At 43.8% G+C, this 27,280-nt stretch overlaps 1 protein-coding gene across 5 annotated transcripts; it reads right to left on the bottom strand.

Annotated features, from left to right (window-relative positions):
• Positions 1–480: 480 nt before the first annotated feature.
• Positions 481–27,280, bottom strand: EWSR1 (EWS RNA binding protein 1). Of its 5 annotated transcripts, none has more exons than XM_035097960.2 (18): positions 27,129–27,280; positions 21,397–21,433; positions 21,132–21,183; positions 19,440–19,566; positions 15,049–15,235; positions 14,004–14,168; positions 12,743–12,954; positions 11,707–11,890; positions 8,857–8,894; positions 8,267–8,299; positions 7,629–7,747; positions 6,728–6,857; positions 4,837–4,959; positions 4,579–4,750; positions 3,951–4,048; positions 3,810–3,872; positions 1,112–1,364; positions 481–910 (listed from the first exon to the last, which is right to left on the bottom strand). In XM_035097960.2, exons 1-18 carry the CDS (start codon positions 27,139–27,141, stop codon positions 871–873), a joined length of 2,046 nt encoding a protein of 681 aa, XP_034953851.1. In that variant the 5' UTR covers positions 27,142–27,280; the 3' UTR covers positions 481–870. The 5 variants fall into 5 exon arrangements, with proteins under 5 accessions (XP_034953851.1, XP_034953852.1, XP_034953853.1 ...); XM_035097961.2 differs by having other exon boundaries at positions 8,857–8,891; positions 27,129–27,279; XM_035097962.2 differs by lacking the exon at positions 3,810–3,872 and having other exon boundaries at positions 27,129–27,279.

Below are 27,280 nucleotides of genomic sequence, written 5' to 3'. Positions count from 1 at the left end.
TGAAGCAACTGCTGCCTCTAAATACAGGAAACCATGTACCTACAATGGGTGAAGAACCCTTTTCAACCTGGGGTCAACAGAGCCAGAGGAAGGGGGTGGGGCAATGGATGTGACCCTTACCTGCGCAAAGTAGACTATGCTCCACCCATTTTGCAAAACATCAGGAGATTGTGAAGGCAGGCAAGAAGCTTCAACACAGTTCCAGGATACTTGAGGAAGACCCAAGGGATGGGCAGAGAACGAAGGGGCCTGAGGTTTCCCCAACTGTTCACCATGCAGGTGCAGGCTGTATCTTAGCCAAGTGCACTTCACAGGCCTGCTTCAGTCCTTCTCCACTGGCAGTGGCCCTAGGACTTTGCAAGCCACAGTGTGACACAGAGCTCCTTGGTGAACCCAATGGCCACCACACACCAGGGAAACCTGAAGGATGCTTGCCCACCTACTGGAGTCACTGCTGTTGCGAAGACATGCTAAGAGGTGTTGCATTTATAAACATTTGGAAGTTTATTTAAAAAACATCACAACCATTAACATTGTTACAGATTTTAAGTTTCCTTCCTCCTGGGTCTTCCACACAGATTTACTGAGCATGCTCACAACAATGGTTTTCTTATGGGTTTTAGTTTAAACAACCATTTTTAAAAGGAAAAACTACGAGAGAGAGAAAAAGAATAACTCAGCACACTACCATTTAACTTTGTTTTAATGTTTCTCCACAAATGGTGAAAAATACTAAGTACAGACGAGGAATCATCATAATGTTGTGGTCAACATTATAAATATGGAATTATAAATTTAAAACATTTTCTGGTTTAAAAAATAAATCTGGTAGTAAATGCAGTCCTGCAAGGGAGAGGGGGTGGCTTGCCACTAGTAAGGCCGGTCTCTGCGGTCTTGACGATGTTCTCCCCTGGCAAAGGAAAGAGAGGAAAGGGGGGGCGGGGGTCAGACTCACAACCACATACCCAAAGGCTACCACATCCCAGGGAGAGAAGATTTCAAATAAGAGCCTGTGGCCGCTACTAACAGCCTCCTCCTCCATTTTTTTGCAGCCCAGAGCCCTCCCCTCCCCTTTGTTAACACCACTCACTTCCCCCTCCCCAATCCTTACTTGTCCATCTTCCCTGGTCCTCCACGCCTGCCGCCTCTGCCTCCCATTTGCTCCATAAGAGGTCCAGGTGGGCCCCCAGGTCCTCCTCGCCGACCTCCTCCGAAGCCCCCTCGATCCATGCCCCGGCCTCCTCGGAATCCGCCTCTGTCTCCACCTCGGCCACCTCGGAACATCCCTCCAGGGCCGCCGCGATCCATCAGGCCTCCTCGACCTCCTCTCATGCCACCGGGGCCGCCCCTGCCACGATCACCACCTAGTGCAGAAAGACAGCACCACTCAATCGAGCAAAAGGTTGCTGGGAAGGTGGCAACCCCAGACAGGCAGCTGAAGGCTTGCCTCGGAAGCGCAGGCAGCAGGACCCAGACATGCCCAGGCCCACAAAAATGACCAAATGATGGCACATGTCTGTGTTGTATAGGTGTGAATGTGTGTCCCTACTGGAGTCCCTACTGCTTAAAAATACGGCACCTGTTCTTACAACATGTGACAGAGCAGCAACAGCAGCTAGAAGAGAAGCTGCAAGCAAAATACCATACAGCAAATGCCCACTTCCCATATCGTTCTCACCCTTTCTGCAAGTCCCCGCAAGGAAGGATACCCTCATTTTAACGTGGTTCCCCATAACCTGCCCTAACTGCTGATCATTCTTACTGGAAGCAACTACAGGAAAAGACCCAGATCAGTATTTCCCAAAATTGGGTCTCCAGCTGTCTTTGGACCACAACTACCATCATCCCTAGCTAGCAAGACCAGTGGTCATAGTTGATGGGAATTGTAGTCTGAAAAAACAGCTGAAGATCCAAGTTTGGGAAACACTAGCCTAGATTCACACATCAACCATAGAGGAAGACTTGAGCTGCTCCTCCTAGTGCAACTTAATGTTTGGCCTTAAAACAGGCTGGCGATTCTTAAACTGAAGTTATTGCTCATGGGCTGTGTACAAGCTAGCAGAGAAAAAACAGCTTTGGGGTCAAAACTCTTAAGTTTCCAACACAGAGCTCGGTATGCAGCCCTCCCACCTGTAAATTGAGCCCAAGTAGGAAGTGTAAGGAAGTGGGCAATCAGCTTCCAAGTCAGGCTTGAAGCCTGGTGGAAGCATGTGAGAAGGTAGGCTGTGATGACAAGAAAAGAAGAATCAGTTTGCGTAACAGCGTGAGAGTGTAGGAAAACATCCATAAGCACCTCCATTGAGAGAGAATAAACAGAGCAGAGAGCAGCTAGGCCACTTCGCGCCAGATTCTATAGATCAGGGTGGGGATGGTGTGGCCCCCCAGATGTTGCAGGACTCCAATTCTCATCAGCCTCAGCCAGTAGTACCTAGTCAGAATTGATGGGAATTGTAGTTTGGAGGGCTACAACCTTGGCTCTAAATGATGTTTCAAACAGCCACTTCTAAGTTTCCATTGAGGGCAGGCTGGTGCTGTTTGTTTTCAAGATCAGCACATAAGGACAACAGTGCCTACAGGGGAATTAAAGTTGCAACTCAAACACACCCGTAGAGGGGCACCAATCAAGACAACGCCATTTGCCCTTGCTCAATTACTGACTCAAAGCATCTTGCAACATGGCACCCCACCTTTCCTGAAACTGCCCAGGGCCTGCCATTTGGAGTTGCATGGCATTGGGCAAAGTCCCCTCCCCAACTTCCTCATATTGCAAGCTTGAAACTCATCCCCATTAAACCAACTGGTGAATCAAATCAATAGCTTCTCTTCATGGCTACTCCGTAAAGTGCTAGGGGTTCAAATTGTGAGGGATGGCTCCCCATAGACAAGAGGCCTCCAGGAAAGCTGGGTGGTGCCACCGTTGTGCTTTTGTGATTTAATTTAACAGAGAGCGATGCTTTCATGCTTGTTGTTTCAGTGTAGTGTTTCAAAATGTTCTCTCATATTGACCACTTTGAGCAGGGGCAAAGAGAGGCAAACAAGTGATTTCAACCGACAAGCCATTGTACGCCCCCATGTCCAGCACCTGCCAGCCTCATTACCCATTTTGTCCAGCTTGGGAAGGTGAGTGAAACTGAAGCCATGCAAGAGATTGGTGATGGGAGTCAGGAGAAGGGGAAAGGGAACGTGTGCCTGATTTCAACAACCCTTAACATTCCCTCCCCTCGATCTCCACATGCAGCTTGCACATACATGGCTCTGAGCATTGAACACCATGTGCTCTCCTGGGCAGACTACGACTGCTGCAGGATATGGGAGAGGAATATTACCAGGATAAAAAATTAACTTGTCACCACCAGCAAGTAGCTTGGCTGCAATGGCCTACCAACATTGCACCACACTCCCCTTTGCATGTCCAAGCCAGAAACCATGTGCCTGGCTTTTGGTCTGGCCAGCCCCCCATGAGTCATGGGTGCAACCCCTGGAGATTCTTGGGCTTTTTTCCATTTTGGGCACACCGCTCCCCATCAGCCACCCCACTCCCAGAGATAGTGTCGAGTGATCCCTGCCCGAAGTCCCACAAAAAGCTGGAGCCAGGTCTGATCAGAGCAGCTCCTCCACCAAATGTGGCGCCACCCCACCTCCAGCATAAACCCTGGCAAGGTCAATGTGTCCACAGTCAGTGCTTCCAAAAACCAACAGTGGCCATTTTATGACGACTGTGAATGACGCAGCGTCACCTCCCCATTTTACTCTGCTGGAAGTGTATACACAAACGAAGGAAAAATATACCACCTGTACAGTTCCCTTACCACTATTTGTCCCGTATATGAGCCCTCTAAGTGGCAGCGGTTTTCCAAGCAAGAATCCAGGACCTTGTGAACATCACATAAGCAGAGGTCAGTGTCACATATTCCGACTCCCACCCCAGCTCGCGGACAAGAGGAACATACCTGGAGGTGGGAAAGGTGGAGGGAGGAAGCCTTCCGGTTTAGGAGCCTTGCACTGGTTGCATTCTGTTCTCCAGGCAAAATTCTGGTTTCCACACCCCCTGGAAAAGGACCAGTGTTTAGTGAGAGATGCCAAGTGCATTTCTTGGCTGAACATGAAAAAACAACCAAAGCTGGGGAACTGGGGTGGGGGAGAGCCAGCTGACCACAATTTCATTCACAGCTGGGGTGGGGGAGCACAAGGCAAGCCTCTACCCAGAGGCAAATTCATGTGGACCATCTTTTGAGGACGCTTTCCCATGAATAACTAAGGAAAGGAAAGTCAGTGGAAACAGGCTATCTAGCCTTTTGGGTCACACAGCTGATTGGGCCTAGCAGGAACACATGCTTACAAGGAACCTAGCAACATTCTAGGTGAGCTGGTAAGTGAATTACTGAGGTGGTGGCCGGTACCCAACAAAAGGGCCTGGGAACTATGTCCACACCCAAAATATTACCATAAATGAATTGCCTAGCTGCATCCTGGGGTAACTACCAAGCAGGAGTTCACCAGGATAGCCCAGCCAAGATCTATGTTGACTCTCATGCACAGAAATTTGGTGAGAGCAGAGAATGAAACACAGTGACTTACGGGTTGGGGCACTGCCAGTCTCCTGCTCTGTGCTGGACATTTCCTCCACCAGAAGGGTTTCCTCTCGATCCTCGTGGTCCTCTTGGGGCAAAACCACCACCCCTGTCACCACCTCGGCCTCCCATGCGGCCCATGGGACCACCAGGACCGCCTGGGCCCCCAGGACCTGGGCCTGAAAGAAGACATCTGGTAAGTTCATGAGCACACCACAGAGCCCTTGGGGGCTAACAGCACTGGCCAGCGTTAGCCAAAGATTACCTCCACGGAGTGGGGGAGGCATGCCACGTGGCTCACGTGGGGGCATCCCTCCTCGCATGCTGTTCAGCGGCAGCTTCTTCCGGGTGAGAGAGACTTTGAGCTTGCTGCCCTGGAAGTCTTTGCCTGAAACACACAAAGCACAAGTCTCTCTGTGAAAAAGAGCTTCACTGCTGCAGAGAATGAACCACCCACAACTGGGCAAGTAGATCCAAGTCACACTGCTTGGGTAAATGAAGGCCTGCCAGGCCTTTGGAGGGAAGTTACAAACTTTGCAGCTTCCATAACTGAGGCTAAAGTAAAGAGAGGAGTATGCAACACTCAACCACTCCTCCGGTTTCTGAAATTTCAGCAGGCATTGTTCACACACTTCTGTGTGTCCCACTGCCCCAGCCATGCTATTGAGCATCTAACATATCAGTGCAGAGCTTTCCAAACTGTGTGTCAAGACACATTTGTGTTGGCTGAAGTGAAGGTGTGTTGCACATCCCCACACTTCTCTCAAAAGGGGTTAGATTAACCTCTGGTTTGCTAGTAAAACTGAGTTATTGTATCACGAAATGATGCATGCCTAAAAAGTGTGTCACCAACATGAAAAGTTTGGAAAACTCTGTTAGTGTTTAAAGCCCTAAAGAACCAAGGCCCCAAACACCTGAAAGACCACCTCCTTCCCTTCTCAGTTGTAGCTCCTAAGTTGTGTAACTCCTTTCCCACAGAGGTGCCTCTGGTACCTTCATTATATGGCGAATGCTCAAGATGAAACTCTTTACCCTGGCTTTTGACACTTGAGATGTGTATTTTTAGGACCCACCTTTCATAATTTTAAGCTTTTAATATTGATCAATATTGTGTTTTAATATTAATATTGTGCTTTAATAGTTGTAACCCACCCTGGGAACTTAAGGTAAAGGATAATAAATTGCAGCAGCTGCAGCAGTAACTGTAATATTCTAAACAAAATAAAAAAAATTCCTTCCAGTAGCACCTTAGAGACCAACTAAGTTTGTCATTGGTATGAGCTTTCGTGTGCATGCATCGAAATGCACACGTTAGCTTCTCTGTTTACATATATAGACAGAATAGCACAGATACCTGACTTGGGGATATCTATCATCATCCCCATATATAAAAAAGGCCCTAGGGATGATCTAGCCAACTACAGGCCCATAAGCCTCTTGAATATAATAAGTAAATATACATCAGACATCTCAGTGAGAAACTGTGATTGGATAGAAAAAGCAACATACTCGATGACGCACAGGCAGGATTCAGAAAGGGGAGATCTACAATAGACCACTGTATGATCTTGCAACTTTCAGCTGAGAAATATACGTCGCAATATAATTCCCATCTTTTCGCAGCATTTGTAGACTTTAAAGCAGCCTTTGATTCCATCATAAGATCCTGACTTTGGGACAAACTTAGCAAATGATCCATTGACCGTCACCTGCTGTTGTTAATAGCCAAACTTTATAACAATACACGACTTCACATAAGATGCAACCGAGCTGGTCTACTTTCTAACTCAATTAGAACAACTAGGGGAGTTAAACAAGGGTGTATATTGGCCCCTTTTCTGTTTAACATCTACATAAACTCCCTCATAGTACAGCTACAAGGGATAGATATGCATGCCCCCAAACTGGCAGACAAAAGGCTGCCTATCTTACTTTACGCAGATGATGCTGTGATTCCGTCCCAGACACAGATGGGTCTCAAAAGAGCTCTTAAGAACTTAATACTGCAGAGAGGAGCAACTGTCAGTGACTTACCAAAAACAAAAATCATGGTCTTTTCCCACAAAAAGAAAACATACAGATGGTGTACTTTGTTTCAACTACGCAAGACTAACACGGCTACCTACCTGTAACTTGTAATATTCTAATTCACTCACCATCAAGCCATTCTACAGCTGCTTTGGCAGTTGGTGGGTCATCATAGCACACAGTAGCATCTCCTTTTGGCTTCCCTGTGTCCTTGTCAAGGTAGATTGTTATCATGGGTTGTCCAGTTCTTTTGTTCATCTAAGGGGCGATGAGAGAAGACAATCACGCTCTGGACAGGAGTAAATTCCAAGGCTAGAACACCCCCACCCCAAAGTACTATTCAGTAAGATGCTTCAAAGAATATCCTAGAAAGGCAAATGTTATGTGACTAATCATCATCAAATTTCATTTTAAAAATCCCACCTTGTGCTTTACTAAGGCTTAGGTGGTCATGCCACACATTTATTTATGTTAATTAATCTTATTAGTCACTTGCCACCCGAAGGTATTCAAGTAACTTATAGCAAAGAAAAATATGCAATAAATAATACCATAAGGTGAAATAATGCATTAATATTTCATATAACCTAACATTTATGGGGGGGAAACCCAAAAAAGAACGCATCACCCATTTAAATAATAGTGAACAATATTAACAATACTGAAATGATAAACAAAGCAATACTTTGACCCACTAATTAACAAATAAGTAAAACCTCAAACCCCACCCCCCTAGTCCAAAAATCATTCAGATCAAACCAACAATTCCCCCCCCTTTAACCTCCCCACCCAGAACTCTGGTGTCAAGGCCAGCTGTTACTATCAGTGGTTATTGTGTCCAGTGTCTTCCAGGGATGGTCTGGAATCTCTCCTCTCCTTTCAGGGGGAGGAGAATAGAAGGTATTCTTGGGACAATGCAAGACACATGGGAAAACTTAAAAACCAAATCACATGGGGGATTTGTATCGCCTCCCCCACAACTCCACCAAGTAGCTTGACAGGCGGCACCTTACAAATCGTGTTACTTACCTTAACAACGCCACACTGTTTGAAGAAGTCTGTCAGATCCTCTAGGGTCACATTGTCAGTCAACCCCTGGACATACACTGAACTGTTGTCAGCATCATCATCTAGGTCTATGGGTGGGCCTGAGAGGGGAAAAAATGTGTCACCAACTACAGGCCACCCCAACAGCTACGGGAAGCAAACATTGCCCCATCCCTCCCTCCAACAGGGTTACTACCCATTTCCCCCCAAAGGTAGGAGGTCAGAGGATCCAAGTGAGGAGAGGCATCAGAGGCAACCACAAATAACAACTGGCTTCTTTGAGACCGGAAGTCTCAAAGAATGCCATTTAACTGAGCTTCAGACAGTTCAAAAATGCAGACTCAATAAAACACAGAAAAGGCACGACGAGCTCCAGGACTGTGTAGGGCAGCCCTCAGTGAAAGGACACACTCTTAATAACTACTGTCCACAATGAAGGCAAAACTAGTAAGGGGCTGATCAGTTTTCCCAAAGCCCCGAGAAGTGTCTAATTCTGTCAATCTCCAACATTAAGATGAACAAGCAGCATTTTACTTTAAGTGAGAAAAGACTGCATTCTGTTGAGGGTGACTAATGACATGGGACCCATTCCACAGAATTAAAGAATTATCTGAAATTACCTAAATCAAGATCTGGCCCTTCATCCATGTGTCCTGCCGTCCAGGAAAGAGAAATCATAGAAGAGATTGTTAGTGCACGCCTTGCAAGCTACGCTACCGACACACACACAACTACCTATTTACAACCGCCATTTGATGGCATGTGTTAAAACTCAAATTGACCGCACTGCAAAAAAACTTGCAATGCACACCCTTTATGCATTTGCTGCCGAGATCAGCTTGCTATTTTAGCAGCTTTCTAAACCATCACCTGATATTACACTTGGTTAAAGGGGGCTTTCTTGGGCCAATCAGTGCTTGTTTACCACCAGTTACTTTATTTTTTAAAAAACCAAAGCCGCTTAAAATGATTTCCTTCCCCAAATTAAAGGAGTAGTTCCTCTCCATACATCATCACCCTTTGTTTACCCTTCGTTCTGTAACCGTAGGTTAAAACCTTAGACCCCTAGGCATTGCCGGCAGTACCCATTAAAAGTCTCGTTGCATATGGAATTTTAACGACTTATGGAACTAACAAATATTATGGGCTTTTTATTTTCTGGTTGCATTTTTTTTAAAACACTATCCCATTGTAATGCTCAAAAACTTACCACCAGGCTTATTGAAGCCACCTCGCTCTCCAGCGCTGCTGGGGGGATAAACGAAGAAATGAAGGCCTTTCCCTTTAAAAAGCCAGTACCGCTCGGAGCCTCTGGGGCTCACTGGGAAGAAGGGCACTGGCTAAACATATCCAAACAATGCATCTGTCTGTCTGTCTTTCTTTCTCTCTCTCTCATCTTGTCACTAGGCCTTTCTTCAGGGCAGCTTGTTCAAATCTCCTTTACACACACGCAACCTTTGCTTGCCTGAGTTTGGATGCCCCACGGTGGCAGTTGGACCCTTTTTTCATGGCTAATGGTATTAACAATGCAATACTTGGCCCCCAAGAAGTAAAAATGGAACCTTTCCATATATTTATTGGCTTATCAAAACACACAAAGATTTTATGTCCACTGGTCAACTCCCTCCTAATTTTGCATACATAAAACTGCACCCTCAGCCTCCTGCGAGTGAGGCCTGCAAACCAAGCTCCTGGGCGGAGGACCTTTAACATTAACAGTTGAGGGGGGAAAGGAGAAAAAGAAGATACAGCAATCCCTAGAACACAGTTCAGATGACAAGTCACTAAAGTCATACATTCAGGTCTCTACTGGATTTAACAGTCTCTGTGGAAGGAGAACTTACAGAATATACCAGGGTACAAAGGCCTAAGGGTGCAGCTTTGTGGATACAATAAAACACAGCACAACAAATCAGTGCATTATTTTAACATGGGGGGGGGGGTGCCGGACGGAGAGAAGCCACAAAACATAATTTGTGGGCAAAAATGTGCCCAATTAATAAAGTGCCACTAAAAATGGCTTTTTGGGTGCATGTGGAAGAATCATTTGGATGGAAGTAAGAAAGGAGGGAGAACGACCACTAACTGTTAGCAAGTATTGCACCTTTAACCCATAAAAGATTTAATATACACAATTCCAAGCTGTTGCATGCAGCTTTGTCTCTTTTCCCAAAGTATATATACCATATATGTAATGTTTCCCTTTTTTAACACATGTTTTTACACTTTAATTTTACACAATTCTAAAGTTATTACACCTCCCCTCTCGTTTCAATACCAAACATGAAGTACTATATGCAGTTACCAAAGTTACAGAAGGTTTCCATTTATACAATGAACACATTTGGTTAAAAATATTCTATGTATATTTTTTCCTCTCCATATGGACACCGTGTCTAGTCCCACTTTTCATTATGCTGCCGGCTGAGTACTGAGTACGGGTACTTTTTAAGTATTGAAGTGTATACAAGGCTCTCACTTTGTAACCTGTAGCATATAAATGCGACAAAGCATGTTAAAAAGTTTCCATGTTTAACAGCCAGTGAAAATATAAAAAAATATTGAGGCAATGAAAGAGGGCACGTTAAGAACATTGGGCTCCTTACCTGCAGGACAGACACTGAAATGCATCACCACACCATGGAAGGGGCCATAGTTCCCCTGCCCTGGCCCTTGGTGGCCAAAGTAAGTGTTTCATAGGGCCACCCTGGGAACGGGGTCTGCCTAAGGCCTATAGCGGTTACATTCCCTCCCACTCCCCCAATGCTAAGGCTTTTGATTATGGGGGTGAAATTGCCCTACTTTTTAGGGAGATCTTTAGAAAAGAAGAAAGATGTGGTGATAGCAATTTCAAGTGTCTGCATCTACTTTAAAACACATCTTAGGAACACCTAACAGATGAAATCTTTATAATAGAACTAAGGAGCCCTTTTCCATTCAAGCCAATTTGAAAGGGTTACTCTTCAATATGTTAAAATGGCTTGATCATTAACTGAACAGCTTTTGAAGCAATAAAAGCAGTTGGACTTCAATAAAGATTTCAAACCATCTGGATTCATTTTAGTAAAGCTATGCAGAGTGTCTCTTTTGCCGGTCAAGACTGCTATGTGCAGTGGGACTGTAAGGCAACTGATCTGTCAACTGGACCCCATGACATCTTTTTTCTGCCCTCCCATCTTCCTAGTCCAAATTTGTGACCATTTTGGTTTTGGGGGTAGCACTCTGCATAGCTCTATATACACATGGGTGGAACACACACAAGGACACCCTTCATTATTGAGCCTCTCAGTTGACCACCATCTCTTCCACCTTAGATAAACCAGTAATGGAAAACAAGTACTGACTAAACAGGCTTCCCAAACCAGATTCAACCATCAGTTAAAATGGCTGAACTGATTCGGGACACCTGAAAGCTCCAGTATGGAGCTGCATCCAGAACTGTAAGCGATTTTTAATTATTATGATTCTGGTTATTATTGCACCATGTAGGGTCTCTTCTCAAATTCCAAACCAACCTGAACACACGCAACAGCTACACTAGAGAGCTCTGGGCTTCAAAGAGCATCCTGACACAGCCTATTCAGCTTTGACACGAGCTCAGAGAGCTACTGCCAAGAGAACACACAGCTAGGGCAAGAAAATGCTTTACAAGAGCAGCAGACACCATGGTACATACCTGCGATATCAAACACCAGCAAGGAGGAATGAATGACATGCGGACCTCTCAGAAGGGGTGTGTGTGTTCAACCCAACAGTTCTTAAACCCACAGAGGGTTTCGTCTCTGTTCATCGTGGAAGGGAGCTGAAAGTTTCACAATTTGAACACCCAGAACCCTCTTGCCTCCAACCCTCAATTAACTGCAGGTAAAATGTATCCTGCCCCTAGTCCCCGTTAAGAAAATGTTTCCATGAATTCATTAGTCGTATATATTACTCGCTGTTAATTAGATTATCTCCATGGAAAAGTGGTTTGCATTGACATCTTTCAGCCCTTCTTTCCATTGCACACCCTATGGGGTAAAACCAAATTAGGTGAGAGGAAGAAAAGGTTTGCTCTTACCCCATTCCGCCGCGGCCTCCTCCTCCCCGCCCACCTCTGCTCACGCCTGCACGGTCAAATCCCCCTCTTCCCCTGCCCCGGCTATCAGGGCCGCTCAAGCTTCGGCTTTCTCCTGGGCCTGAAAAGCCTCCCGAGTCCTGGCCATACACCCCCATGCTGCTGGGGTGGTCTTGACGGAATGAACCTAAGGAATAGTCAACATGGCAATTTTAGCAAAGTGGCAAAGAGCATTTATTTCCTTCCTCTAGAACGTTAACATGCAGTGACCCTCAATGGTGAATTGAAGCATTCATTAAGATAGTCACAGGTATGCAAAATATCAGCTGGAAAATACTTGATTTTTTTCAGCTGGCTTTTACACTTTACTTCACTCTTTCCCACCCCAACAGGTCCAACCAGCAAAGCACACAGAGGCATCTTTTCTACCTGCTTCATTTGGGGGGGGGAGATTTCCCATATATTCTGGCAGAAATCCAACCATATGTTATATATTATTTGTAAGGTGCCCAAAAAAGGCTTGATCTGTTTTTAGCAAGAATAAATCTAAATTGACAACAAAACATTGACCAAACTAGTGAAAAGAAATATGATATAAAACTGTGTGACCAACACTGTACTGTAATATGTTGCTTTATATTGTTTCAATATAACAAAATGAAAGCATTGAAAAATATTAAAACAGAAGGAAAAAGGAATCTGGGGAAACTGTGCCGCTGCAGATGTTCTTGGGTCACCAATTCTCATCACCCCCAGCAAAGATGGTCATCAGTGGGGGTGATGGGACAACACCACCTGGAGGGCCAAAGGCCCCCTAGCAGTGCATTTTTTAAAAAAAAGTACAAATATGAAAGACAGGCTAGCTGAAAAGCAGAAACACAGCACAGGTTTTGAGGTTGTTGATTTTTTTTTTTAACACCTGAAAGCTTCCCAACCCCACCCTTAAATCAGAAAATCTTGATTCAAAAGTCCCGATTGCCATCTTGGGGTTGATAAGATTTATCTGAACACACACACCCCGCCCCCTATTAACACTCACTTGGTTGCCCGTAGCTGCTGCTCTGCTGACTGTATTGGCTGGGAGTCTGACTATATGATCCAGTCGGAGGTGGGTAGCTGGTGGGGGGCTGCTGCCCATAGCTACTTTGCTGCCCATAGGTGCTCTGTTGTCCATAGCTGCCCTGCTGACCATAGCTACTCTGCTGAGAGTAAGTGCTCTGATCATAACTACTGGGCTGCGAAGAAGAATAGCTGAAAAGATATGTCAAAGGACAGGAAAACGGCACTTAGTAAAACAGTCTATTTCCACCCATACATGTGCAAAAGCATAAGGAAACATGCATAATTTGCCCTTGCCCAGGCTGACCTATAACTACAGAAAACCAGACCAGTACACACCACTGGCCGCCATAAAATTGACAAAGCTGTGACCAAAAAAACCCCCAAAACCCTCACACCTGCACATTTGCAGACTAGAACGATGCATACTATTAGTACTTTGCCACCAGGTTGCAACCATGTGGGAAATCAAAACACTACTAGTCTATTGTGTTTTTGCTGTGGCCAAGGATACAGCCTCACTTTTGTTTTTCTCTGATGCCTATATCTTTTGGAGATTGCTTAAGTCTTTTGCCATGGTAAATGGCAGTACAACTAACCAGGTGGCTGGTGGGAGAAAGGCAACAAAGAGAAGCAGACCAAGTTGCACTGATCACGGCAGTGCTGCTATGACTGGCTGGTCTGCCTATTGCCTTCAATGTTACTCTGAGGAGCAGGTCACCAAGGTAAATAATTATCCATGGTATGCTAATAGATATTAAGAATCGTAACTGTTGCTCCTCTGCATTCCAAGGTGATGTAAGTCACAAAAGGGAGTTGATGTTTCTAACCATCCTCTAAAGTAGGGGGGGGGGGTTTCCGCCAGAGGACCACATTCCCTCACAGACAACCTTTTGTGGGGGCTGCCTACTAGTGGTGGGCGGGGCCAGAGGCAAAGGTGGGCAGGACAATGTATGTGATTCAACTTTGTACCATGGGCACACAAAAGTCAGAAGCTTCCACACATGCATATATTCCTCCATCCATGCAAACAAGAGCATTAATCATGGTTTAAGGGCATACACGGTTCAAGGATGCAAAATGCACTCAAGGAGGCTGCAGGACAGGAGAGGGGTGCAGTCCGAGGAACTGCATTCAGCACCTGGGCCCGAGGTCCCCCCACCATCACCACACAAAACATCATCCAGTCAGATAGCATATACATAACAGATGATACATACTGAGAATTCCAGTAAACTTACCTGGTGGGAGGATAGGATGGAGGTGCAGTAACCGGCTGCATAGGGTAACTGCCAGGGACCTGGTAGCTGTAGTTACTCTGTCCATATCCTAGACTGGGCTGGCTGTAGCCTGATGTGCTTGACTGAGGCTGGGTAGTCTCTGCAGGCTTGGTGCCATCCTGAGCTCTAAAAATTAAATCCATCCGTGGGGATAAATCTTTTAGGAGCCCCTGCCTGCCTTTCATGTCAGGCACTGGCAACCTTATGTACTGCCTTTGCATGTTAACACTTAACTGCAGGTGGAAATTATATTTCAGAAGATTACTCAGGACATTTTGCCTTCAGGATTTGCCTTAAACCCTAGGCTAAGATTTGAGTTTTGATAACAAATATAAAAAACCATTTTAATTTTATTTATATCCCCCTCCCCTTCATCACACAGGGCAGGCCACCATTTTAAATACACTAAACTTATAAAAATTAATATTGATGTATGATTCAAACATTTAGTACAATCCATCCATTGACTGCCACAGAAGCCACAATTGTGCTTCATTAACAGAGGGGAAAGAATCCTACTCTGAGTGCCATTTAAATGTCTTGCCAATCAAAACACCAACAGCAAAGTACACCAGATGTGTTTTAAGGGGTTAGTACAGGCATCCCCAAACTTCGGCCCTCCAGATGTTTTGGACTACAATTCCCATCTTCCCTGGCCACTGGTCCTGTTAGCTAGGGATCATGGGAGTTGTAGGCCAAAACATCTGGAGGGCCGAAGTTTGGGGATGCCTGGGTTAGTGCCTGAATACATTTTGTCTTTTTATCCAGAGTGAAAGAAAAATACATGGCTATTATTCCACATGGCAATTCATAGAAAGAACTTCATGTGAGTTCTGTTTCATTCAAGCATTACGTGGAGAGGAGGGGAATGTGCCTACAAACCACAGAATTATCAAAGCTGTAGGGCAGAAGCCAGACAAGAGGATAGTATTCTCAAATAGTTTTTCCCTGACCCAAAAGTATAAGAATGTATATGTTAATGCAGCCCATTTTCTTTCTATGTTACCTTGCAGGTGCCGTTGTTGCTGGCTGCTGCCCATAGGTGGGGTAGGCAGGCTGGGTGCCATAAGCAGATGGGGCAGCATAAGAAGCCTGGGTGGTGGTAACCGTGGCGGTGGTTGTATCATAAGCAGCAGTGCCGTAACCTTGGACAGGCTGGCTATAAGCCTGGGGAGCAGTTGGGGCGGTATAGCCTGCAACAAAAAGAAACTTTATTGAGAAGCTTACACACTTGTGCTTCTCATCACTTTTGATTACTGTGTCTAAGCATTTAAACTAAGGACCCTAGTGAAATGCTCTATGAAGTCAAGGAAGCCTGAAAACAAAAATGCTTTGTTTTCTAAAAATACCGACAGGGAAGAGTCTAAGTAATGATTTTTTTTTTGTATCAGCTTAAAGAGAGCTACTTTGGGGGGGGGGCATATCCAGAAGCCATCTCTAAATCCAAAATATAGTTAAAAGACTAAAGGCAATGTCAAAGTACTAGGATGATTCCAATAAAACTAGTGCCCTTGCACTTCACGGGAGAAATAATGCAAAAGGAAACCCATCACAAGCCACTGTCAATGTACAAAGATTGAAGCCTTCGCATATTTCAACCATTCAATGACACAAGATGGTTCCCAGGATTACAGAATGGACAGCTACTCTTTGCTAGTCATTATAACTATAGTCTTAAATCTATGGCAGCCTCATTTCAAATGTAAATCAGGCAGTATACTTAGAGCTCTTGAAAATTTCCACATTTGTACAGGTGGATAACAGTTTTGAGAACTAATTCTCAAATGTTACTGTGGAACTTGAAGCAGAACCATTTTGCACATTATGCAATATGATGTGCTACTATCACTTCCGATTGCAGGGAGGGCCACTCTTTTGAACCCTCCAGATAAACAACAAAACTTGCCTTATGCAGCAACCAACCAAATCAATGAGAAAGATTTAGAAGAGCTCCCATTTCTGATAAGCTATTTTAATACATGCAGGGAGCTGGGGCGGGATTAAAAAAATACAGCCACTTTACACACACTCCTGAAATCACTGTGGCCTGAAATCAAAGTGCAGGAGAGTTTGACAGCAGCCAAATCGCATGCCCATATGCGGTCATAATGCACAAGGTTCTCAGACAAAAGAATATAAAGCAACAAGGCTCTATTCTCTTTCTCTGCTGCTTTGAAAAGACAGCAGTACTGGGTAACCATCACGGTGACACTCCTCCACAGTGACTCTTGTAATGATTCTAACATCCAGCCTTTAGAAGCATATTTCAAGCAACTGGCACCAAACTGTAGTGAAAGGTACTGTCTCAAAACTCTTATGAAGCATTTTTCAAAAGCTCCAGGTGAAGTGTAACACAAAAGAACCAAAAAATGAACTGGGAAAATATGGGTAAGGATTGTAAACAGAGTAGCAAGCTTTTTCAACTTTCAGAATGGCTTCCTGAATTAACTACAAATGCAAGTTATAAAGAAAAGCAACCTAAAATAGATTTACTCCATATGCAGATCTCTTAGTAAATCTGAATGACTAGTCATGTGATGCAAGTTTGGTTAATTAAAACTAAGCCAAATGCTGTTGCATTCAGTTTAGGATGCCCAAGCAGCTTCACATAGCTAACCAGGGATAACATGACAGAAGGTGTAGATGGCCCATATCAAAGAGGAATCCTTGGGCCTGGGCAGAAGAGGTTCCCATGGGTGTGTGTGTGTGTGTCAGGCGAAAGTAAGAGTGTGTCTTTGGCAGGAGGCTTAGGTCTTTAGCAAGGTGTGCTGGGAAGAAGGGAGAACGAAAGAACCATCCTGGCAGGCTCAGAGAGATGCCTTGGATCAGCGCTGAACTGCTGTGGGGAACAAGCCCCTCTTGAGATGACCATGCTATAAGATCTGGACTCCCTCCATCTAAATTCAGGTGTAAATATGTAAATAAATCATATTTCTTAAAGCTACAACAGCCTCTGCCACACATTGCTTCTCAAAGAAACACAGACCCTGAGTGAGTGGCTGGAACCTTGAATCTTGCCACAGTTTGGCAGAGATTGGAAGTGGTTCCCAACTTTTGTAACAATATATTTAACAATATGGAATTAAAAAGTTAGGGGAACTATTGGCATGGGAGGGGGGAGTGGTCATCTACTACTTCAGCTTAGAAATCGTATCCAGGATATGCTGCCCCAAGGGGGGGAAATCAGAAATCCCACTAGGCACTGCTCAAAACCTTGGGGAAGGCTGAAGGGAGCTCCTTGGACCCTGTCCAATATATGGACCTAAAAAATAATCATGCAGACCCAACATTGTAATGAAAAAGCTATGACACTAAAGTTCCTGTGGTGAGGTGTAAAGAAAGTTGGACCAACCACAACATTGCAGTGTAGCAATGTGCTGCTACACGAATTTTAGTCACTACATTATTCTGCTTTACCTCCAGTTCGACTGTGATCCGTGCTCACTGACCACACTCATTCTTCATGTGGCTGGTCTGGGGTTCTCTCCTCTCAACTTTGTTTACTTTCTTACAATATTTGTTTTCCCCAAGACTGCTAGAATCCCACCCCCCTTGTGCATCTGAATACTCACAACTTATACAATAGTCACAGAGGAAAGGAGTGGTATGTTCTAATACTGATGCACTAATATAGTTCCAACCCCCCCCCCCCCATTTTTCCTCCTCCTTGGGTTTCTGAACAAAGCTTTTTTCAAATATTTCAATTTCCTTCCAGGGTCTTCAAATCTGTAAACTCAGAACTAGATTAAACAACTGACTCCTCCATTGTTACCCTACCAACTTAATCATTAAAAACAGAGCTGGGCCAGTAAATTGCTGCTGATTTGAGAAAAGTAAAGCAATTCTTCCAACTGTGTACAGTATTTGATATACCTGCATAAGCATTCAGTCATCTTGGCATGCAAGGAAGAATTAGATCCTCTTCCTGCTATGCCTGAGAGAATTTAGAGAGCCTACTTTATATATCAGGTATCTACTTTGCATGCTCAAATGCAGTGCCTTCAGGAAACACCCTCCATCCCTACCTCTTACTTGGGCAAATGTAGAACTGCAAAAAGTACTGAACTGTTTGGGGAACATTCCATTCTGCTGGTCTTGATGCCTTGTTCTACTAGCAGTTTTAACTGCAGGAGTTCCATGCAACAGTTGAGAAGCCAGGTCTGAAACTGACATGTGCCACTAGCACTGAGTCCCTTCTCTCTTCCAAATACTCTTAACCCAAAAGACTGCGCCATTTCCAGTAAAGCAGTTGTAGTAGAACTGAGATTCTATACTAATCTATTTAACTATAGGTCTCATAAATATATGCCAAATTGGAAACATTTTAAAACATCTGCATCGTTAACTACAGTTATTTTTACTGGCTAAATCTACAACTCGAAACAGTTTCACCATTCTGTTGTTTAAAACCTCGAGCTGCCAACGCAGTAGTTATTAGTTTTAAGCACAAGGAAAAAACATGCTACTTAAAACTGTAGCCAGGATGCTGTTTGCAGTGTTTTTGCATGCACTTTAAATTCAGACCATAGATCAAGTGGTTGCTGTACAACCTTCAAAAGGTAGGTCTATTTTTCAGACATCAAAATAAAGCATCAGGACGAACAGAACTTCAGTTTTAACACAGTTTAGCACAAGCAAAATAATTTACAGAGCATTTATGACAACACTGAGGTAAATGTCTGAAAGTGGAACCAACATGGAACATGCAGAGATGGTGGCTGCAACAGCTGAATGTGTCTAATCATGCTGTTCACCCTTTAGGACACCAGGAAGACAGCTGAGTTTGGTTAGCTTGAATCATCTTTGTTCATAGCTGTCACTTTAATACTTAAGCTTTATCCATACAACACAGTAATCAAAAAGAGCTCATGAATGGCACCCTTTCTACAGCAGATATGCTGCTGCAAAGTAACATGAGCAGCAAACATTAAATGGGCTGTATTGCAAGTTTTACTGCTAGAATAAAACCACCTAAAGGGTTAACACCATAAATTTAGACCAAATGAACAGCATTTCCCATGCAAAATTGAGCAGGATATTCAAACCTGTACTGGTCCCTTCTACTGTGGAAAGCACAAGACAAGAAGTAGAGGGCAGACTATCAGAACAGGCAAGCAGTCTTGTGAACTACTCATCCTCGAGCAATAGAAAGGTTTAAGAGAGTCTTAGTACTGTCACAAACGGTAGAGTACCTCATTCCCCAGGTATGTTAGCATCTTGCTAGCAGCATTCTTCAGCAATGCCTCAATCTCCATGTGAACCAGTACCCAAAGTGATCCGTAATATTAAAGTCTAATTTGCTTTACAAAAAGTTCCCACCCTCACATTAATTTAAAGCCTCCAAAGCACAATGAAAAAATAAGGAGACTGGGTGGGAAGAGACACAGGCACACTTACCAGTTGGAGGCTGCCCATAAGAACTTGCATATGCGGTTTGCCCATAAGTAGCAGTTGTCTGAGGCTGGGTATAGCTGGCATCCGTGGGTTGCCCGTAGGTTCCATAGCTTTGTTGCCCATAGGCCTGCTACAAAGAGGGAAAGGGTTTGTTTTAACTTTGGGCTCTACACAAGAGATTTTAAGAATTTGATTTGTACAGAAAAAGTCTGTAATCACATGCAACAGAAATGAGATGGATGAAATCCCACATCCTGTATCAAATACAGGGGTGCATCACAAGACAAAAGTAATTCGTTCTGCAAGTCGCTTCGTCTTGCAAAGTGCAGTTTGCCGCGGCAAAAAAAAAAAGCCGAAAAGCTTCGTCTTGTGAAGCGCGGCCATAGAAAACTTCGTTTTGCGAAGCGCCGAAAACATCGCAAAACGCTTTCGCCTTGCGAGTTTTTCATTGCGCGAGGCATTCGCCTTGCGAGGTACCACTAAAACTTCCTGCTCAGGCAAAGCAGATCCACAAACACACGAGGTGCCAGGGAAAGTGGAGACAGGTGTATAGTAGAACTGTCAGTTAACAGCTAGTAAGTATTATTGGCCATCCCATGAGTCTAATTCACTCTTCGTCATCCGGAGGACCTTAAGGTCCATAAATAGTAACAGAGGTCCCAGGCCCGAAGGAAGTCAGATTAGCCTCAACTAGAACCAGGGCCTTTTTAACACTGGCTCCGACCTGGTGGAACTCTCTTGTCTCATGAGCCCAGGGCCATGTGGGACCTGATTTCTTTCCGCAGGGCCTGTAAGACAGAGTTGTTCCGCCTGGCCTTTGGCCTGGACCCAACTTGATCCCCTCCCCCACTTTCCCTTTCCATATGAGGCTGCATTTTAATTTTAATGTTGTATTTAATCTTGTTTTTAAGTTCTACCTTAATCAATTGTTTTATATCTAGTGTTAGCCACCCTGAGCCCAGTTTTGGCTGGGGAGGGCGGGGTATAAATAAACTTCATTATTAATTATTATTACCCATGCCGTGTACTGACCAGCACCCAAGCAACATGACATAGGAAGAGCTAGCTGAAGGACAACAAAAGTTAATTGAGACACCTCTAGCACCTAGCTAGAAGTTAACAAAATTAAAGGCCTTGAAGCCATCAACTGCTGCTTCCCAGTTCCTTTACATAAAAAGAGGTTTATATTATTCTCTCTTGTTTTCAGGATATGACGCAGCCCCTTTTAAAATTTCATTTCTGTGCCAAGTCCCTTAATACTTTAATCTTGCATGGCAACTACCGGTAGCATGTTGCAATTAAGTCAGGCCTGGCAGCCATCACATAGCAGCCCCGTGTTTTGTTTCCATGGCTCAACACGATGGGGGCTGCCCCTCCCACAGGGCTTTGCTGCATTTGTCTTCCAAGGGTTGTGTACACAGGCAGGCAGGAGCAAACTGCATTGACAGGGGAGCAAGAGCAGCAAACAGCCAGCTTTCCATTGCTTGCGCCCAAGGCTATGGCTACTCACTGAATGAGTACACACCCTGAATGGATACTTGCAGCAATAGAAATATACTTTCTAGCAGCTAGTTTTAAAAGCCCCAACAGAAAATATGGGGGTAGATGCAATGCCATTTAGCAACTTTTTCTTTTGCAAAAAGGTTGTGGTTTCATTTGCATTTAGAGGGGAAGTGGCTTCTGGTTCATTATTACCTGGGTGGTCTGCGCATATCCTTGAGCTGGCTGAGCAGCATATGCAGTGTAGCTGAAGGGGGGGAAAGAAAGAAAGCTGAAGTTGTAGAATATAATGACTAATGAAGGCAATGCCTTCATGAATAACCTTCAAAACAGCAGTACTAAAACAGTTTGTTATTAAAACTCTGCAAAGTCCTTAAAACATAAAATACATTACAGGAATTCTAAACCAAGTCTTCTTTCAAGAATAGGCTATATTTATCTTCAAAGAAACTTAACTTACCCCTGCTGGGCTGCTGCTTGGCTGTAGGTACTATAATCTGCAGGTGGTAAGGAGACATAAAATCAAGCATAAGAGGAGATGGGTGGGGGAGGAATCATTCAACACCTCTAAACATAAGCTCAGAATCTAAGGTTACACCCACCCCCTTATGTTTGCCTATTAAAAACTCCCCTGAGATGCATCAGCTTGTGATTCCCTTTCACCAAGAGAAGCTGGACCAATTAAAAGCAACACTATTGCAAACACACACACTGTACTGTAGCTGTTGTTACCGCGTGGTTTCCTAATGGAAGTCTGAAATCTGTTGTGTATTAAAATCCAAGATTGGCACCACTTCTACAGCTTTTTCAACCTAACCCTTCCCCACCCCAAAATCATCTATGACCTCAAATTCCATTTTGGAAGTTACAATTTCTTAGTCCTACTCGATGTAAAAGCCTTTTGAGAGGAGCCAGAGGCAATGCATTTGCTTATTTACAGCTAAATGTCACTTAATATTCTGAACTCCATTAGGCAAAGAGTCTACTTTCATTTATTTTGCTGCCAAGCCAGGTTGTCAACATTGAGATTATTCAAATTGACCAAGGTTTTCCTGAAATTTGTCTTAAGATCTTTCTCCAACACGAGTAGCAAATTTTACTATACACAATGTTTAAAAAGGAAGCAAGGCAAAGCACTTGCTATGTACAGTATTCCTACTGATATAGTAAATGAACACTTTTGACCTTTTTAACGTGCACAGTCTAATGTTGTATTACTATAGGAAAGTAAGAGAATTTGCAAAACTCTTCACTCAACAACAAAGGAAAGGTCTATGACAGGGGTGGCCAACTTCCAGAAGACTGTGAAGTGATTTACCCCCGTTTTATTGGGGTTCAGGGAATAGTTACGTTTGGGGGAGGCCTGGCAAAGCAGCCTGCCTCACAGCTAAAACTTCGCCTTCCGTTCAAGAGAAAAGGAGAAAATGCAGCGAAGGGAGATGGGGCGGGGCCAGGTGCTCTTAGAACTTCCCAGGGGAGGGGGGATCGATCAATCTACCTGTTGGACATCCCTGGTCTATGAGAAGATCCATTTTGTACCTTTTAATTTAACTGCATATCAATTAACACAATTCAAGTCTATAACTGTTTTTTCCCCTTTATCTAAACATTTAATCCCCATCTTGTGATTCAAACTGCACAAACATTATGATTAAACATTGTGACACACCATTTTAAAAGCTAGTATTTGCAAAAGATCTTCGTTAAAATGGAACCAAGAAGGCCCAATCCAATGGGGGCAGGGACCCCAGACTTCCTTAAAATAGCTCTCAACTCTAGGAAGGGGAGAATTGCATGATCACTTGAATGAAATACAAAATAAAGAAAATCTAAAAGCTGCAACCTTCTGCCCTGTCCATAACTGACTTAAGAGTTCATCAATTCAACTATGCACAATGAGTTCTACTTCAAAAGCCACCATGTAACTCTGTCACATATGAAAATGAGGAATGTGGGCAGTTACTGACCTTCAAGCAGGAACTTACTATTCCAATCATACTCCCAGCAGACTGAGATTTTAAAGTGGTTACAACTATGATTTGTAAAAATTATGCAAAATATCATAAGCTGATAAAACTGAAACCTACTCTTCACCATTACATAAGGGAACAGAACAGCAAACATTACTTAAGAATGCCACGTAGGGCATTCATAAACCCACAGCACTCATCCTCAGGAACCAAGAAGAGAGTACATGGTTTGTGCCACAAATTAAGAGAATATGGCTTCCAGTGGGAATGAAAAAAAACATTCCAATGTGTTAAAACAGCTGGTTTTCATGTGATACTCTTATTTAAAAAATGAAAAAGGTTTTGATACACATCCAATTTCAGTGGCACAGTGGATTTGTAAGCTAGCTATTCCACCAAACTGCACTTTTTAAAAAGCTTGTTTTCACAGTAAGTCATTTTTATTAAATAAGTCATTGCACTATTGAACTAGTGAAGACTGGGGATTCTGTTTGGACCCCCCCCCCAAAAAAAAAATCAAGCACCACCAATACCACCATATACACCTGTAAGTTTAAAAAACAATCTGCATTGTGCTTAACCCATTACAATTCCCATTCTGCGATCTATCTCCTAAAAGCATTTACACAGCTACAATCACGGCACAAATTTTACAATTACTACATAAATGATTTATGCAGCAGTCACATGCCAGAAGGCACAATTTCCAACTACCCTAGTCAAGAATGGTGTGTAATTTTGTAATGTGCTAACAATAGGTCTGTTGTATGAGTAATAGGGCATCCTTATTGGGCAAAGTCCCACTGAACTCAGGACTTTGCAGTAAACATACCGTACTTAGGATGAGACTGTAATTGTCCCAACTCTTACCAGGTTGTTCCACTTTAAGATTAAGTGGCTGATTTCCCAATTATATCTGTCCTTAATGGCTAGACCCTAAATGGGCCAACACTAAGCCACCTGGAATATGCACATACAAATGCACAAAACCATTCACGGCTTAAAAAGCAAAAAGCCTACTCTTTCACTACACTACTTACAGTATTTTTAAAATTTATACCCCACCATTCCTCCCAAAAGACCCCTAAAGTGATCAGCACTTGTTAATGTATAATTATTATATTAGATGACCATGAAATAGCAACAGACTTGATCAGATTATCAAATCTGTTAAATAAGGTAGGCCAATATTTGGATCGCCAAGGGTGCCATACTTCCAGTTCAACACACTTTGAGCACAAATGATGCCGCACAAAGAATGTAAACAGCAGCAGAATTTGAAGGCCCAGTAGTATTGCAAAGTCTCCTTCCAATACTCTCCCCTCCCCTTGGATCCTCCTGTTTGACCTCTAGCTCTCCTCACTCATACCCACAGAGAGAGCACCTTGTCTGAACTAGTGCTTTTAAGTTTTGCATATTTTACATCTGCAGCAATGGAAGGTGAGGTTTTGTTTTAAAGTATTAATGGCATTAAGTTTATTTTAAAACAAAAAAAAACCAAAATTCTACTAGAGCAGGGAACAGCAATGAGGTTTTCTGGAATGTATGTAGTGGGGAAATGAGTACAGTGGTACCTTGGTTTACAAACTTAATCCATTCCTGAAGTCCACTCTTAAACTGAATGCGTTCTTAAACCGAGGCACGCTTTCCCTAATGAGGCCTCCTGCTGCCGGTGCCCTTCCACCGTTCGGATTCTGTTCTTAGAACAAGGTAAAGTTTGCAAACTGGGACACTACTTCCGGTTTTGCGGAGTTCATAAACCAAATCGTTCGTGAACAGGGCTGTTCTTGAACCGAGATACCACTGTACTAAGATGAGAAATTGGTGATTGCTTTTCTTTTTTCTTCTTGTTCTGGTGCTACTACTGTTGTAGCAAAAAATGTATTTTTGTACTTTAATCAGAGTCCACAGCATCTCCCACAGATATAACTTATCCCCCATCTGCTTTATAGACAAAAAATGTGAGAATAACAAAATCATAGTAAGACAAACTAACAGTAAACACATATATTTTTCCATCTCTCCTGCTGGTTTTTTTTAAAATGCTGTTTAACATAGCTTAAATATGTTAAAATATGTTACTTGCTCCTTATTTTAATATTCAACACAACGACCAAAAAAGGAAAAATGAGCTCCACCAAAGAAATTTCACTATCCCAAGCCAAATTCTTCATATACAAAAGCCTGCAACTTACTTAGGGGTTATGATCCAGGGATCATGCCAAAATCCAAAATCATGTACAGTATAGTCAAAACACATTGTATTCAATGGCGAGTGGGATTGCTAAACTCATTTTTCCTGGATCCCCACCAGCTTACTTTAAAGCTGAAAGCACACAAGATAAATTTGTTTAAGTTGCATGCTGTTGCTGAATGTTCTATCAAAAGAAAGGGATTCTTCTTCCCTGGATCAGTTTTTGCACCAGAATCAGTTGGTAATCTCTCATGGCATTTTTTTGTCCCTGTGGTTTTCAGAGACAGACCTGTATAGGCACTTCATTTCTTCTCTGGATCAGTTTTGTTGCAAAAAATTTATTCTAACAGAATGGAAGCCTACTTCTGTACATACTGCAATGAAAAGTGCACCCTGAGTTGCTTTTATTATAATCTGCTTTTGAGGACACCCCCCTGAAAAAATGTATACATTGTAATGCATTGTTTATGTTTTGTGTGCATACCAATACACATTTTGGCCAGGACTACATACAATTCTTTAAACTATTTATAGGTAGCTGATTTGATTTACAAGTCCCATCGACTTCATTTTGGGAGATGGAGGCTAAAAGCATGTGTTCAACTTTCCCCCTGGAATCCACAAGCCATGTGGCTAAATCTTATGCATCTTCCCTCAGAAGGAAACCCAATAGAATTATTCCCCAAACATAAAAACTGTCAGCAGCATTTTAATGTACTTATTTCTGTCTGTAATATACCCAAAATGCTATCTTTGGAGTAAAGAGGCCAGCTTCCCCAGCCCCGTGCATGTACATGTGGGTGGGTATATGCACGCATCCCTATGCATTACTGAAACACATGCAGTACACACACAATTTCCAGCAGGGCAGCTGTGTTACATCTGCTGTGTAACACCCACCCCAAATCTTGTGATACCAAGACTAATGAAGTTATTTTATTTGTGGAATACAGTCCACCTTCATCAGAAGCCTACATAAGAAAAACAAACTGGGAACAAAAAGTGGTGAAAAGGCAAGTGGCAGATATGTTTGCCGTACTTTGCCCTCCTTCCCTATTATCTGAAAAGCAGGGTGCAGCAAAGAAAAGGAATTCCTAATAATAATCAGAGCAGCTTAGTGATAATACCGCATCTCTTGTATTCTTTTCTCTCTAATTCTCTCTGTGCGCCAGACATTTTTTATCATCATTGTTAATTTATAATTATTACAGTAAACAACGTCATCACTGTTCTTGTGGAAGAGGACGGGCGCATCATGCCACGGGGGGGGTGCAGCACCCCTCTTCTCTATCCTCTCCCCGCCTCGGTTGAAGAGCAGAGTAAAATAAAAGCCGAGAATTTGTCGATTTACAATTTAATGGGAGGACAGGAAGAAAGGGTCTTGAGGCTGAGTAATGAGTTTCTAAATAAAATTAACTGTTTGCCCTCAAGGCCCTCCCTTACCTCACACGGCTCCCGTCTTTCCATTCGTTAATTTATAAATTGAATCAAGTTAATTATTTAGCCGGGGAGGGCGGGCGCCCGGGGGGGAGTCCTCTTGCAACCCGTCGATTTACAAAATAATTTTGTTTTTAAAAAAATGTAATTGAGGGGAAAAAGAGGAGAGGAAGTGTGCATTGAGGCCTGCACCGGGGGCGACACCAGAATCCACTTCCTCCCACCCCCACTCCTTCTTTTTCTCCCTCCCTTCCTCCCACGAGGTTAAAAGAGGCCTGACGCTACCAAGAAGACGCACGGCGGTGGGACACCGCCCCTCCCTCTTCCTACTGACCCCCCCCCGCAGCCAGTCACGAAGTCGCACGCGCTTCCCGCCGCCGCCCCTCCCCCCACTTAACGGCCGCCCGGCAACCATTTCCCTCCCCCCACAGAGAATAAGAACTTTCCACAAAAGACCGCGGCTTCCCGGCCTCCCGCCCCGAGCCCCCTTCTAATTCCCCCATCACGGAGGAATCCCCTTCCTCCCTCCCCGCTCCCAAGGTCTCCCTCGCCGCCCCCGATTAAGATTAGGCCTCGCCCGGCTCTCCTCACCCGTCGACGCCATTTTCTTTCTCTCTCTTTCTTCCTCCTCCTCCGCCGCCGCCTCCTCCCTCACTAACGTCCTCCCGGTCTTTCTGCCGCTGCGCACTGCGCAGGCGCGAGGTTTTCCACTCGGGGCGGCACCACTGTGCGATGTTAAAGCG

This window comes from Zootoca vivipara, chromosome 17 (genome assembly GCF_963506605.1).
Source record: "Zootoca vivipara chromosome 17, rZooViv1.1, whole genome shotgun sequence".
NCBI lineage: Eukaryota > Metazoa > Chordata > Lepidosauria > Squamata > Lacertidae > Zootoca > Zootoca vivipara.
Note: the sequence above shows the minus strand (reverse complement) of the source record. Positions and strands in the feature narration are given on the sequence as shown.

Bases quoted from the DNA above. Each gene is read 5' to 3' on its own strand.
- EWSR1 (XM_035097960.2), bottom strand. The intron at 8,895-11,706 runs GTAAGAGCAAAC...TTATCCCCCCAG, and splicing joins GGAGGCCGCGGCGGAATGGG to CAGCGCTGGAGAGCGAGGTG. The intron at 911-1,111 runs GTAAGGATTGGG...TTCCTTTGCCAG, and splicing joins GGACCAGGGAAGATGGACAA to GGGAGAACATCGTCAAGACC.